Raw genomic sequence first — 14,471 nt, forward strand, 5'->3', positions numbered from 1 at the left:
TGTTCTCGGGGAACCAGGGTGCAGTACCCAGCCTGTCTGACCCCCTTTCCCCAACCTCTACTTGAACCAAATTTGCATCAGAAGAAAGACTTACAAAAAGCAATGAAAAGGCAGTGGGAGACACACATAAACCCTTGGGATAAAGGAATTAAGGAAACTCCCCTAGCCTCATTTGCTTGGAAGTGCTGCTCAACCCAGCCTACTGAGGCCAGGGACATATAAGGGGTCAGTTTGGGAGTGCTGATTAACCCAGTCCTCTCAGACATGCTCTGTTACTGTGTGTGTGTGTGTTCGTCTGATTCTGAGGCTGGAAGAACCCAGCCCTGGGGAACCTAGGTCCTGCAGGATAGCTCCACTGGGAGGGAACTTGCAGCAGGGAGAAGTAGAACTCCGTATGAGAACACAAGTGACACAAGCAGTACATTGACAGAAGTACAGAACTCCCCCATTCCCCGAAGAGTAACCCTAATAAATGAGCATACCCCAAAGTAACGGGCAAAGTTGGTAACACTCCTGTCGGCATAGAGTGTCTTCACCAGATGCGCTACAGGGCCCAGTTGCATTGATGCAGGTGCGCTGATGTAGCGTTTCCAGTGTAGACCAGCTTTCCGTTTCAGTATTTAATTCTCTTTCCCTACCTCACATGCTGGCTCTATTTCCCTGCTTCTAACCCCAGACCTGGCTTCTCCACTCTAGTGCACGCTTTTCAAAGAATCTGCTACCAGCTCTCTGCCCTTCCCTTGTGCCAGTTCTGAACTCCTTCTGGTACAAAGCTCTCTCCTCTCCACTGGTGCTGCCTTATTTATTTATTTATTTGAGCCAGCAATCCCAGGGTACTTGCCACTAGTCAGCTGGTTTGCAAATTGCATCAGGTAGTAATGGACACCAGTGCTCATGTCAATATGTGCTGTCACCCCACCCCCACCCCCTATAGCTTATTTTCCTTTGAAGGAAAGAATATTTTTTAAATTGTTCATATGACGAATACTAACTAATCAGATTTTAAATACAAAATTCTATGGGTTAATGTTTACACACAAAACATTCAATTGGACTTGTGTATTGGGGCCTACTGCAACAATTGAACAAACAATATTACCAGAGCTGTGTTAACAGCAATTATGTTGATACACAAAGGTGCTCTCACATAAGTACAAGGAATTAAACAAAAACAACCATGCTAATTTAAGATGCGATGGCCATTTTGAAAAATGTGGAAGGTGAGCTTTGATTAAATTAACATAGTGTTGTTGAAAGCAATTAACAAGCTGCATTTATAGCATATGAGAAAGGTCAGATCCAAGTTTCTCTGCAGCTGATGACCTGGCTTTAGGTGGCCAAAGGGATAGCACAGCTACTGGAAACAAAATAAAGCAATTCTCCTACTAATATTCAAAATATCCTGGGACAGTCTAATCTATGGAGGATCACATCACTATCCATGAAAATTATTTAAAATTGTAAATGACTCAATAATATCCTTACTCTGAAGTACACCAATGTGTACTTTGGCCAGTCATCCCGAATAGCAGGAGAACCACCCAATCCTTGGGAGAAACTGGCAAATAATATACAGGGAATCCATGGAAAACTGAACTACCTAACGCATCAGGGTAAAAATTTCTGGGTATGCTAGTATTTGAATATTGCTGCCTATTAAACTGACTAACAGTGTATGTCTCATGAAGAAGCATGCCTATTGCCTATAATCTCACTCATCCTGCTCCATCATGTCAAATGAAGAGTTACAATTATGATAATAGACAACAGAGTGTATAAGCAAAGGAGGCTACTTTGCCAGAATGCTTCACATCTGGACCAAAAATAAAAGACAAATACAACTATAGAAAAATGTCTAGTAAGACAGAAGTAGAAGCAGTTTCTAGTCTGTAAACGTGATGTTTGGGGGAATCGATTATTTAAGAAAAGTACCATATGGGAGCTCAGTGGTGCAATGGGATAATGGTGTCAAAGAGGATAACACACTCAACAATCACATCAAAAGAGAAAATCAGGAAGAGGATCATCACTGAATACATATTGTATGCCTTAAATAAATAGTTGCTTGGGTCACACAGAAACATTTAGATGACACTAAAGACAAAGTAATTTCTGAGAGCTCTGCAATTCATTCGAAAAGATGAGTCACCATGTAAATCAATCTACTACCACTAATACTAAGAATACTTAGCAATTACACCACATTTTCCACATTCAAAGCACTTTATAAACAGGACCTAATTAACTCCAATCCGACTAGTGAGGTAGGTATTATCCCCATTCTGCAAATCAGAAAACAGTATCAAAAAGGGTTAAGTGACTTGCTCATGGCCTTGGAGGAAGTACAAGTGAGAGCTGGGACAAGGAGAAGTTACTCACCTTGTGCAATAAGTGGAGTTCCTTGACATGTGTCTCATATGGGTGCTCCACTTCAGGTGAGCATGAACCCCTGGGGCTTTGATCAGACATTTTTGGTAGCAGTGCATGTTCAGCCATGCATGCGCCCCATACATCCTCATGCTCTGCTCCAAGGAAACATAGGCCTGTGTGAGTGAACCACTCTCAGTTCCTTCTCTACTATGAAGTCCCACAAGGAAACTCGGAAGCAGAGGGGAAGGAGGGCACTCACAGGGGAACACATCTCAAAGAACTCTAATTACTGCACAAAGTGAGTAACTTTTTCTTCTTTGAGTAGTGTCCCTATGGGGACAGGAGACTCCTGAGCAGTATCCCCCTAAGGAAGGGATGATTCCCGAGATGACTTCTAGACTGAAGGCGGTTGAGAAGGAACTGAGAGCAGTTCGCCCATCCAGCCCTATATATCCTCCGAGTGGGGCACGAGGATGTGTGGGGCACATGCACAGACCAAACAGGCATCTCTACCAAAAATTTCCGATCAAAGGCCCAGGGGTACATGTGCACCTGAAACAGAGCACCCACAGCCTGAAGAGGAGCACCGACAGGGACACTGCTCAAAGAACTAGGAGTGCCTGAGTCCCAGCTCAATGCATTTTCTGATGGTAGGCCATAAACTAAGTCGCTCTGAACACTGATGAGTAATGATGATCCTGCTTGGGAAAAGGTGTAAGTTAGAATAGGTGGAACTTCTGACGTGTCCTTTTTTAAAAATAAAAATCAACAGTCCTTCCAGTTATGAGACAGGAAGAACACGGACTCAGAGCACTGAGAAACTGAGTTCAGTCATCTCATCTGATGCACTGCAAACAAGCACTATGCAATTAGAGGACTGGTTGTTATATGTTGTTGGTATTATGATAGCTCCCAGAAGTCACAATGAGGGTCATGGATATATAGGTATCTAAGGCCTTGTCTACATACAGTTTTTGGACTGATCTAACTAAAATCAGCAGAAAAAATGATTTACCTAAGTTGGTGCATCTCTCTAGTATGGACACAGCTACATAAGTATAATAAGCAACAGTAGCATAAACGCCTTTATACCAGTATAAGTGTCCACATTAGAGGGTTGCACCAATTTAACTAAACCATATTTCTACTGATTTAGTTAAATCAGCACCAAAAAAAACTGTAGACAAATCTCAAGACAACAAGAAACATATAAAGGGTGAGAAAGATGCATTCAAATATTGACATTTATATACTATTTAAAAAAAATATATTAAAAACATTTAAGCTGTACCAAAGTTCCCCATAACCTGCCCCTTCTGGTAAGAATCACAGAAGTAGTAAGCCTTGAGCAGGGATATGAAGGAGGAAAAGGTAGTGGCTTTACGGATCAGTTCAGGTTGGGCATTTCATGCACAGTGGTAGCATGGAAGAAGGTTTGAAGACAATTGTAAGAGCAGTACACAAGTGGGCAGACAAGGCTGTCATCACTGGTGGAATGGAGGGATAGAGGATAACACAGTAAAAGACAAAACTGGATAAACAGGGAGTGACAGAGCTGTACATGTCCTCTGTGACCAATGAGATACAGTGAATTTGAATTGAAGACAGTGGAAAAGGTGAGACAGTGGATTGGGAGGACTGTTTCACGCATCCCATTTAAATGACTTCCTACCTACTCGCATTTCAGGAGATACAAACACATGCCCTCTTGATTTCCTTCAGTACCACTTTTCTTCAGCCTCTGTGCTCCAGATGAGTGAGCTCTCCTAGCTTTATAGGCTGCTGTCTAAGTGCTATCAGAAGAGAAGGGTGGTTGGGAAAGTTACCGCTACAGCAACTTCTTTATTGTGTGGTGTGTGTAAAGGCAGCAATTCAAATGCCACTAAGTCCTTCTAAGATCAACAAGAACAAAAAAAGTGATGTTAAAAAATAGACTCCCTTATTTCAACATAACTAACATACAACTTGCTAAACCCCCACCAAACGCTATTCGTGTGTCTTATTAACAGTGTGTCCACCCAATCCTTCCCTAGACCTTTCCCAACATTCTCCATTATACCTTTTGACATATATTGCTTTAATCTAGAATGCAAGCTCCTCTGGATATGGATTGTGTCATTTTATTTACTATGAAATTCCATACACAACTACAGTATTAAAGAAGAGGGGGAGTGCCATACTCAGGAGTGAAGTCTTTCCCTTTTCCAGAAGAAACCAGAGAAGGAGAATTGGCCATTTTAAATAGTTCCATTAGACAGCAGTTCCTGACTGTGGTGACATTAGCCCGTATCCTTCTACACTGGTACCATGTCCTGAATTGAGCCATTTAATGCAAACAAGCAACAATTTTTACACTGCCTTAGCAAAACACAGGAAAACACTCATCTCATCAAAATATGTAAATTAAACATGGAAATTACAAAGCAGTGTTTAAAATACTTTAAAATGTTTCAAAATAATCTTTGTTAAAAACTCAACAGCTGTAATCCCTGGAGGCCCCCAATTTAATTAGAATTAAAATTGGAAATGCACCCTGTATCAAGGTACCAAGTATCAAGACAGCATGATCAAGGATGCAGTTAGAGATGCAAAAGACTGGAGCCAGAGGTACAGACAAAAGCAGGATACTTCTCTTTCTCACCTTTTAAAGCTCTGTATCTTTTTTAATAGTTTTGTTTGGTTTAGTTTAGTAGGTACAGCCACATAATACTGGACTTTCATTTCTCACCTAAAAAGACTTGTGAAAATCTCTTGCTCTACCCTGTGTCTCTGGCTAAAGTCTGATCTTCCAGTCTTCTATCAAATTAACAATGTGGCTACTTCTTTGCTTCATTATTTCAGCCCTTATTTTCATATACTGTATAGAGCATTTTAAGGAACAAATATTAGTGGTTTAGTTATATTTTGCATTCAATGAAATAACTGGAAACTATATATACACAAAGTTTTAAGAAAAATATGGTGATCCAAATATACAAGCTAGACTGGATTTTATGCCAAAAGCCTTTTCAAAAAAGACATCCGAAATGTAAGAGCTGGAATGTATCTCTCTGGAGTTTACATCATATTGAACCTAAAAGAATGATCTTGGAGCCCCATGGACATGTAATTTTTTAACCTGAAGAGTGGTCTTGAGAAACTCTTTCTTTGACTCAGGTGGGTAAGATGAACAAAAGGGGTAAAAGGACTCAGCTAGACTACACATTAAGTGCCAGGGCACATACATTACCAAACATATAATGGTCTATTTGGTCATTTACTTGTCTGCTATGAAATAAAATAACTCTAACCCTAAGCCATGAAAAAACAAGACATCATGGATATATCAACAATAATCAGAGACAGAATGGAGACTGGGTAACAAAGTCAAAGCAACTAACACAGAACTAGGCAAAAAAATACAAGAAATGAATTTGTCATACGTCTGAACAAATAAATTCTAATGCCTTCAAAACCAGTGAAACAAAGGGGTGGATCACAGAAGAGAAAATATAAGCAGAACATTTTGTGAAACATGCAGAGACATTGAAAGCCTTGGACGGAGGTGTGGATTACACTTAAAAGTTTTAACCCAGCAGAAAATAATGGCCAAGTGGAAACAGAAAACGATTTACACAAACATTTTGAAACAGGTCAGTGAAAATATGCTCACATAAGCTTTATTAATGCAATCACAAGTTCAATGAAGCCAAATGGACATCTCAACTGGTAAACAGAGTAATAAGAAACACTGTCAAATCCAGTTAAAAGACAATCAGAAACAGATATCTCAAGTACTGAGAAACAATAATGCAAATTCCAAATTAAAAAGACCCTTAAGGTAAGAAAACCTACAAGATGTTCCCAGCAAAATAGAGAATAAAAAACCCCACAATCTTGCTAACAAAAAACATTCTTTGCATGTCAGAACTAATCTGCACAAGTAACGAAAGGAATGGAGAAAACACCTTCTCAGTTGGGCAAAGATGTTACTGCAGTAGACCACATCATAAACTCATGTAATGCCAGGGGGACTGCCAAGGAAAAAATAAGAGCAAGTTTGATGGCCCGTTAAAGAAACAACCTACAAATTGTTTTATGGAAAACCATCTAAATAAACCTAACCACATACTCACACCTGTATTGCCAGCAGCATCCAGAACATTTATAGCATTAGAACACAAAAAAACTAAAGGAGGATAACACCAGAAAAGCAAAATTTGAAGTACGCACAATGCAACAGCTGTAAATACAAAGATATATCAAATGAACAGCTGCCAAAATATATTACATAATACTACGCATGTATATAGAAGTATTTTGGAGGATTATTATATTGTCTGTTGTTATATAATAATACATTATTGCAGGTAATGTAAACCTTTTCAGTTTGAGAGCCAAACATTACTGTCAATACTCCAGGACAGAGTCTCTGCCTTGTTCTTCCCTTTGCATTGCTCAGGTGGCAATGACAGTGGAAATCACCCACAGGTTCCCTGCTGGATTCCCTAATGTGGGTACAGCGCTGGCATAACCAGCTCCTACGTCCTCCTTCCCTTGCTGCAGTCACTGGTGCAGAGGGATGTGCTGAGGGTGGGCAGAGGAAGTGGCTGTAACACGCAGTACTCCAGCTATAACCAGTTGACCTAGGACATCCTGTCAATCATAAACAGTTAGTACAACTTAGAGCAGCCTCCAAGCTACTCTAACCTATGGCTGGTGCAAAGAATCTGGGAACAATAACTGTTGTTCTGTCTGCTTCTCCTTTTTTTCACGACTTCTCCCAGGCTAAGCTGAGTGGCCAGGTGAGGGCGGGGACCCATCTTTGCTAGACAGGCTCCTAGACTCAGGCAGAGCCAGTTGAGCTCTCATCCTGCTTTCTCCAAGAATCTCACAACCTGGCAGGGAAGCAGGCAATGAAGCAGCCAGAACTACTATCTTCTCTCCTTCCTGCACAGCAGCAGGCAGCCATGAGGGAGCTGCTCAGTACTTGTTGCAGAGCTGCTCCCACAGCTGCATGGGAAGTAGTGCTCCCTACTTCCACCCCCCACAGTGGCAGATGCAAACCAAATGTTTCAGGTTAAAAACCACAGCACGCAGTTCAGGGAAACATTTTCAGTTCTTAACCAAACACTAATCTTAACGCAGGGCCTCTAGGGCCTCAGTTTAGCCTCAAGGCGACCTGGGCCACTGTATTTATTGGGACTGCTTTACCTATCCTTTCCTCTTGGAAGGCAGGCTGCCTAAGTACCCTGACTGCAACAGTACAGGTCTCTGAAGGAGAAAAAAGTTATTATGAATATGTCAGAAACTTCTAAAATAAATTTTTCTACACATGAAGTCACACAAATTTAAGGTCCAACATATTGCAGTCTACTCGAGCTGGATCTGGATCAACTGATACAGAAGTGATTCCTGGTTTTCAGATGATATAATGCACTAAGATGTAGCCCTAATGGTTCATCAAAAATAACTATTTAAATCAATCATGGGTCTAAAGTTGAATATTTCCCCATCTTTGCCCTTTCACCATTTTAATTTTGTGGTGGAATTTGTATATTTGTTGGATAAAACATTTTTATGGCTGAGTTTAGTTTTGGTTTATTTATTTGTCCCAATGGCAGTTGTCTGAATGCTGTTCAGGAGTTGAGTGTTAGAAATAGCCCTAGTGCAGATGACCTGGTGGACAGAATGCAGCTGACTTCCTAAAAGGTGCAATTTATCATGAGGATATCATAGTCACACAACACACTCTAATTGCTAAGCAACCTGCAAGCACTTGGGAGACACTTCTGCACTTGTTCCCCCTACAGCTAGATTGCCTCAGGGTATGTCTACACTGCAATTGGACACCCATGGCTGGCCCATGCCAGCTGACTTGGGCTTAGGCTGCAGGGCTGTTTTATTGCAGTATAGACGTTCAGGGTTGGGCTGCAGCCTGAGCTCTGGGACCCTCCCACCTTGCAGGGTCCTAGAGCATGGACGCCTATATTGCAATTTTTTAAGGAATATTTGGGTATATCAACACCATATTAACTGCACTCCGATTATATACACTTGTAAGGCTAGGATGAATATTAGCATTGATGAAAAAGGCATTTGCTAATTTGAACATGTGTATTTTTTTTCCTGTGAACCCCTTGCCAGCTTCTAATAACCACGGAAGTGATTCTGCCACGCAAACTCAAGCTGAGTAGTACTTGATACTCCACAAGTTTTCCCACTGAAATCAACTGTAGATTACAATCGGATTACTTGTACAGTAAAGCATTACTGTGAATGTAGGAGGCAGAACGAAGCTCTAGGAGTTGGTATTTTCAGTGAGTGACATTTTGTACTCTTATTTGAAATTTATTATTTTTTTATTTTACAGTCTTGGGGGAAATGTTCTTTTTTTTCTACTCACTTCTGTGCTCCCTGAGACAACAGCTTTGTCCACGTTCACCGATAGCTGCTCTTCAGTCTGGCATACTCCCAATGACCACTCTGCACAGCGGTGATGAGCCCAGCAGTGACCTAATGCATTATCATTGAGAAAGAATTGCACAATTTTACAACTTTGCCAAGCAGCAGTTGAGTTTCAAAATAAGCATCAAAGGAAAAACCTTAAAAACAAACAAAAAAAACAGACCTGATCTTGCAATCCTTACTAGAGATACAGAGCTTAATTTTAGTGGTAAGCGCTTGCAGAATTAGGACAATAGTCTTTTACTGAAACAGGAAGAGTAGGGGGAGGACGGAATCAACGATTTCTCTACATACTGCAGTTTTTATTATATATAAAAAAACCCAGATGTTTTCACACATTTATATACCTTTCAGCTTCTAGTTTTTGTACCCCAAAATATACAAATACACCTGTGACATGTCTGCGTGTACATATACGCTCAAAGTTAACTTCAGTTTGCCCCTCACTTATTTAACTGTTTGTCTGTATATTTGTCCTTAGCCTTTGAACTCCTTGGGACAGGATCAATTCCTTTTGTCTGTTGGGAAAGCACCAAGCACATTGTGAGTGCTACCATAAACAAATAATAATTTTAAAAAGATCACAAGGTGCCAAGCACAGGGCTGGTACATAAATTGTTTTGTAAAAACACTGTGATTACAATAATGAGCTGTCATCATACAGAGACACTCACAATTAAGAGCCTGCTGTACTCATATTGGGAAACTCAGACTACAAAAATAGAACTTCCAGGACTCAAAGTACCTGTTAAAATGGCTTTCAGTTCAGCTGCTGGCAAAAGAATGAAAACCATAAGGATATGGTATAATGACAAACTGCTAATATTTCTCGCCTCAGCTGAAGGTATTCTATGCTGACATACCATATAAGACTCATGGTATGTACCTCTTGGAATTTGCTATTAAGCATATAAACTGTATATTGCAACTCTGCATTTAGTAACACAAAAAAGGGACTGAAAGTAAATAGAAAGAAATAATTGTAAGCATTTTCCAATAGTGATGACTTGGAAGAAAAGACGGTTACTCACCGTTGTAACTGTTGTTCTTCGAGATGTGTTGCTCATATCCATTCCATTAGGTGTGTGCGCGCCGCGTGCACGATCGTCGGAAGATTTTCTACCCTAGCAACACCGGCGGGTCGGCTGTGGAGCCCCCTAGAGTGGCGCCTTCATGGCGCTGAATATATACCCCAGCCGACCCGGCGCCCCCTCAGTTCCTTCTTGCCGGCTACTCCGACAGTGGGGACGGGGGGCGGGTTTGGAATGGATATGAGCAACACATCTCGAAGAACAACAGTTACAACGGTGAGTAACCGTCTTTTCTTCTTCGAGTGCTTGCTCATATCCATTCCATTAGGTGACTCCCAAGCCCAACTTAGGTGGTGGGGTCGGAGTGAGACATTGCTGTGTGCAAAACCGCTGATCCGAAAGCAGCATCGTCCCTGGACTGTTGCACTAGTGCATAGTGGGCTGTAAACGTGTGGACTGATGACCAAACTGCCGCTCTACAAATGTCCTGGATCGGAACTTGCGCCAGGAAAGCAGTCGAGGAGGCTTGGGCCCTCGTGGAGTGGGCGGTGAGGTGCGGTGCTGAGACACCTGCCAGGTCATAGCAAGTCCGGATGCAAGACGTAATCCAGGAGGATAAGCGTTGCGAGGAGACCGGTGAGCCTTTCATTCGGTCAGCCACTGCAACGAAGAGTTGCGTCGTCTTTCTAAAGTGCTTTGTGCGGTCAACATAGAAGGCCAGGGCCCTTCGTACGTCCAGGGAATGCAAACGTTGATCCTGGCGAGTGGCATGTGGTTTGGGATAAAAGACCGGGAGAAATATGTCCTGGTTGATATGAAATGTAGAAACCACCTTAGGGAGAAAGGCAGGATGTGGACGAAGCTGCACTTTATCCTTATGAAAAACTGTGTAAGGGGGCTCAGATGTAAGCGCCCTGAGTTCAGAAACGCGCCTTGCTGAGGTGATGGCTACGAGGAAGGCTGTCTTCCAGGATAGGTACAGAAGTGAACAGGTGGCCAGTGGCTCGAACGGGGGACCTGTGAGTTTGGAGAGAACCAGATTGAGATCCCAGGTCGGGACGGGATGACGCTGTTGTGGGTACGTCCGGTCTAAGCCCTTGAGGAATCTAACAACCATCGGGTTAGAGAATACCGAGGACGCGAGTTCCCCTGGGTGAAAGGCCGATATAGCGGACAGGTGAACTCTAATTGAAGATATCGCCAACCCTTGTTGTTTTAGGGAGAGGAGATATTCCAATATGAAAGGAATGGGTGCCTGCAACGGGGACGTGGCTCGTTGTTCGCACCAACAGGAGAACCGTTTCCACTTGGCCAGGTACGTGGTCCGTGTTGAGGGCTTCCTACTGCTCAGCAGGATCTGTTGGACAGAGTGCGAGCATTGCCGCTCTGCCTGGGTGAACCATGGAGCAGCCACGCCGTGAGGTGGAGTGATTGCAGGTCGGGGTGACGCAGCCGACCGTGGTCCTGAGATATGAGATCCGGACATAATGGAAGCGGGATCGGTGTCTGAACCGAGAGCTCCAACAGTGTGGTGTACCAATGTTGTCTCGGCCACGCTGGAGCAATCAGAATTACCTGTGCCTGGTCTCTGCGCAATTTGAGCAGTACCTTGTGGACCAGAGGAAACGGAGGGAAGGCATAAAACAGGTGGTCTTTCCAGGGAAGGAGAAACGCATCCGAGAGGGAGCCCGGAGCTCGACCTTGTAGGGAGCAGAACATGTGGCACTTCCTGTTGTCTCGGGATGCAAACAGGTCTATCTGGGGAAACCCCCACTTCTGGAAGACGGAATGTATGATGTCCGGACGGATAGACCACTCGTGCGTCTGGAAGGACCTGCTGAGTCGGTCCGCTAGAGTGTTCTGGACTCCAGGGAGGAACGATGCCGTGAGATGGATTGAGTGGGCGATGCAGAAGTCCCACAGGCGAATGGCCTCTTGGCATAGAATTGACGAACGTGCTCCTCCTTGCTTGTTGATGTAAAACATGGCCGTGGTGTTGTCGATGAGAACCAACACACAGCGGCCACGTAGGAGATTGAGGAATGCCTGGCACGCCAGGTGCACCGCCATCAATTCCCGAACATTGATATGCAGGGCTAGCTGGGGTGCAGTCCACAGGCCCTGGGTATGGTGTTCGTTGAGATGGGCGCCCCAACCCAGAGATGAAGCGTCTGTGACCAGGTGCAGAGAGGGTTGTGGGGCGTGAAATGGCATCCCCTCGCAGACCACATTGTGATCTAGCCACCAGGTGAGGGAGGCCAGGACCGAGTTCGGGACCGTGACCACCATGTTCAGGCTGTCCCGATGTGGACGGTATATTGATGACACCCAGGTCTGGAGTGGGCGAAGCCGAAGTCTGGCATGCCTGGTTACGTACGTGCAGGAAGCCATGTGACCCAACAGGGTAAGGCACGACCTCACCGTGGTAGTTGAGAAGGCCTGTAGCCCTTGAATGAGGTTCGTGATGGTGCCAAAGCGGTTGTCTGGCAGGATGGCTTGTGCACGTTTGGAGTCGAGAACTGCTCCAATGAATTCTATTCTCTGGGTAGGTTCTAGAGTGGATTTGTCCTTGTTGAGTAGGATGCCCAACTCGTTGAATGTGTGCACTATTGTGTGGACGTGAGCTTGAACTTGCTCCTTGGTGCGACCGCGTACCAGCCAGTCGTCTAGGTACGGGAACACCTGTATCCCTTGTCGACGAAGGTACGCTGCCACGACAGCCATACATTTCGTGAACACTCTTGGGGCCGAGGATAGGCCGAAGGGAAGGACTGCAAACTGGTAGTGCACCGTGTTTACCACGAATCGCAGGAAGCGTCTGTGAGGTGGGTAAATTGTGATGTGAAAGTATGCGTCTTTCATGTCGAGGGCGGCGAACCAGTCTCCAGGATCGAGGGAAGGGATAATGGCCCCCAAAGAGACCATGCGGAACTTCAACTTTACTACGAATTTGTTGAGTCCGCGCAAGTCCAAGATGGGCCGCAGACCTCCTTTGGACTTGGGGATCAGGAAGTAACGGGAATAAAATCCCCTGCCCCTTAACTCTATCGGAACCTCCTCTATGGCCCCCAAGGCCAGGAGCGTAGAAACCTCCTGTATAAGAAGTTGCTCGTGAGAAGGGTCCCTGAAGAGGGACGGGGAAGGGGGGTGGGAGGGGGGGATAGAAGAAAACTGGATAGCGTATCCCCTCTCCACCGTGCAGAGGACCCAACGGTCCGAAGTTATAAGGGACCAGGCACGGTGGAAGTGGGAGAGGCGATCCCGAAAGTAGGGGGCTGGATCCTGGTGGATGACTGGGGCGCCGTCCTCGACCGCACCTTCAAAAGTTCTGCCTGGGTCCTGAAGGTGGTCTAGGTGGCCCTTGGTTCTGGCCGGGTTGAGGGCCGGTCCACCTTCTCCTACCACCTCGCCCTCGCCTCCGGGCCGAGTCTTGTCTCTGGCGAGGCGGGGGGGGGTAGAAGCGCTGAGGCTGCGGCCTAAATGGCCTGCGCTGAGGGCCCACAACATGCATCCCGAGGGAGCGCATGATTGTTCTCGAGTCCTTGAGGCTCTGCAGGCGAGAGTCCGTCTTGTCCGAGAACAATCCATGTCCCTCAAAGGGCAGATCCTGTAGGGTTTGCTGCAGCTCCGGAGGCAAACCCGAAACCTGAAGCCAGGAGATCCTCCGCATAGCGATACCCGAAGCCAGGGTCCGCGCAGCCGAGTCTGCTATGTCCAAGGAGGCCTGCAAGGAGGTTCGAGCCACCTTCTTACCTTCCTCTACCATGGCTCCAAACTCCTCCCTGGACTCTTGGGGAATCAACTCCTTAAACTTCCCCATAGAGTTCCAGGAGTTAAAGTTGTAGCGGCTCAGGAGCGCCTGCTGGTTCGCCGCTCTAAGTTGCAGCCCTCCGGCTGAGTAAACCTTACGGCCAAACAAAATCGAGCCGCTTAGCCTCTTTTGATTTAGGCGCTGCAGCCTGCTGGCCGTGCCGCTCTCGTGCGTTCACTGATGCCACCACCAGTGAACACGGTTGGGGGTGGGTATACAAGTACCCGTAGTCCTTAGACGGGACAAAGTATTTCCTTTCCACCCCTCTCGCTGTGGGTGGGATAGAGGCAGGAGTTTGCCATATCGTATCCGCATTAGTTTGTATCGTGCGGATCAGGGGTAACGCTACCCTCGATGGGGCATCCGCTCCGAGGATATTCACTATCGGGTCGTGCACCTCCACTACCTCCTCCGCCTGCAGGTCCATATTACGGGCCATCCTGCGCAGAAGATCCTGGTGAGCCCGAAGATCTATTGGAGGTGGGCCCGTGCACGATGTGCCCGCCACTGCCTCGTCCGGCGAAGAAGAGGAAGATGCCTCCGGTGGAACAGGATCCAAGGGCTGGTCCTGGTCTCCCTGTTCCTGGGCCGGAGCATCACCTGCGCCTGGGTCCAGGGCGTCAGGCGGTGCGGACACGGAAGCCTCCATGTCCCCTGGTGGAGGCCGAGAGATGGTGGACTCCGGGGCCCTTCTGACAGAGTGACTCGAGCGAGAGGTCGAGGGTATTGGAGCCCCTTGCTCCTGATGGTACGCCCACGGGGTCCAGAACGACCAGTGAGATGGGCCATGAGAATGGTCCTCTGTCATCTCC

General features: G+C 45.5%; 1 protein-coding gene across 1 annotated transcript in view; it reads right to left on the minus strand.

The window, feature by feature from the left end:
- KMT2C (lysine methyltransferase 2C) overlaps positions 1-14,471 on the minus strand; it is a 328,785-nt gene that overhangs the window by 193,534 nt on the left and 120,780 nt on the right. Inside the window, exon 7 of the mRNA XM_034759976.1 lies at positions 8,756-8,865. Coding sequence (XP_034615867.1) covers positions 8,756-8,865 — 110 coding nt within the window. The remainder of the gene's footprint in view (positions 1-8,755; positions 8,866-14,471) is intronic.

The sequence above is a fragment of the Trachemys scripta genome, chromosome 2, assembly GCF_013100865.1.
Source record: "Trachemys scripta elegans isolate TJP31775 chromosome 2, CAS_Tse_1.0, whole genome shotgun sequence".
Lineage (NCBI taxonomy): Eukaryota > Metazoa > Chordata > Testudines > Emydidae > Trachemys > Trachemys scripta.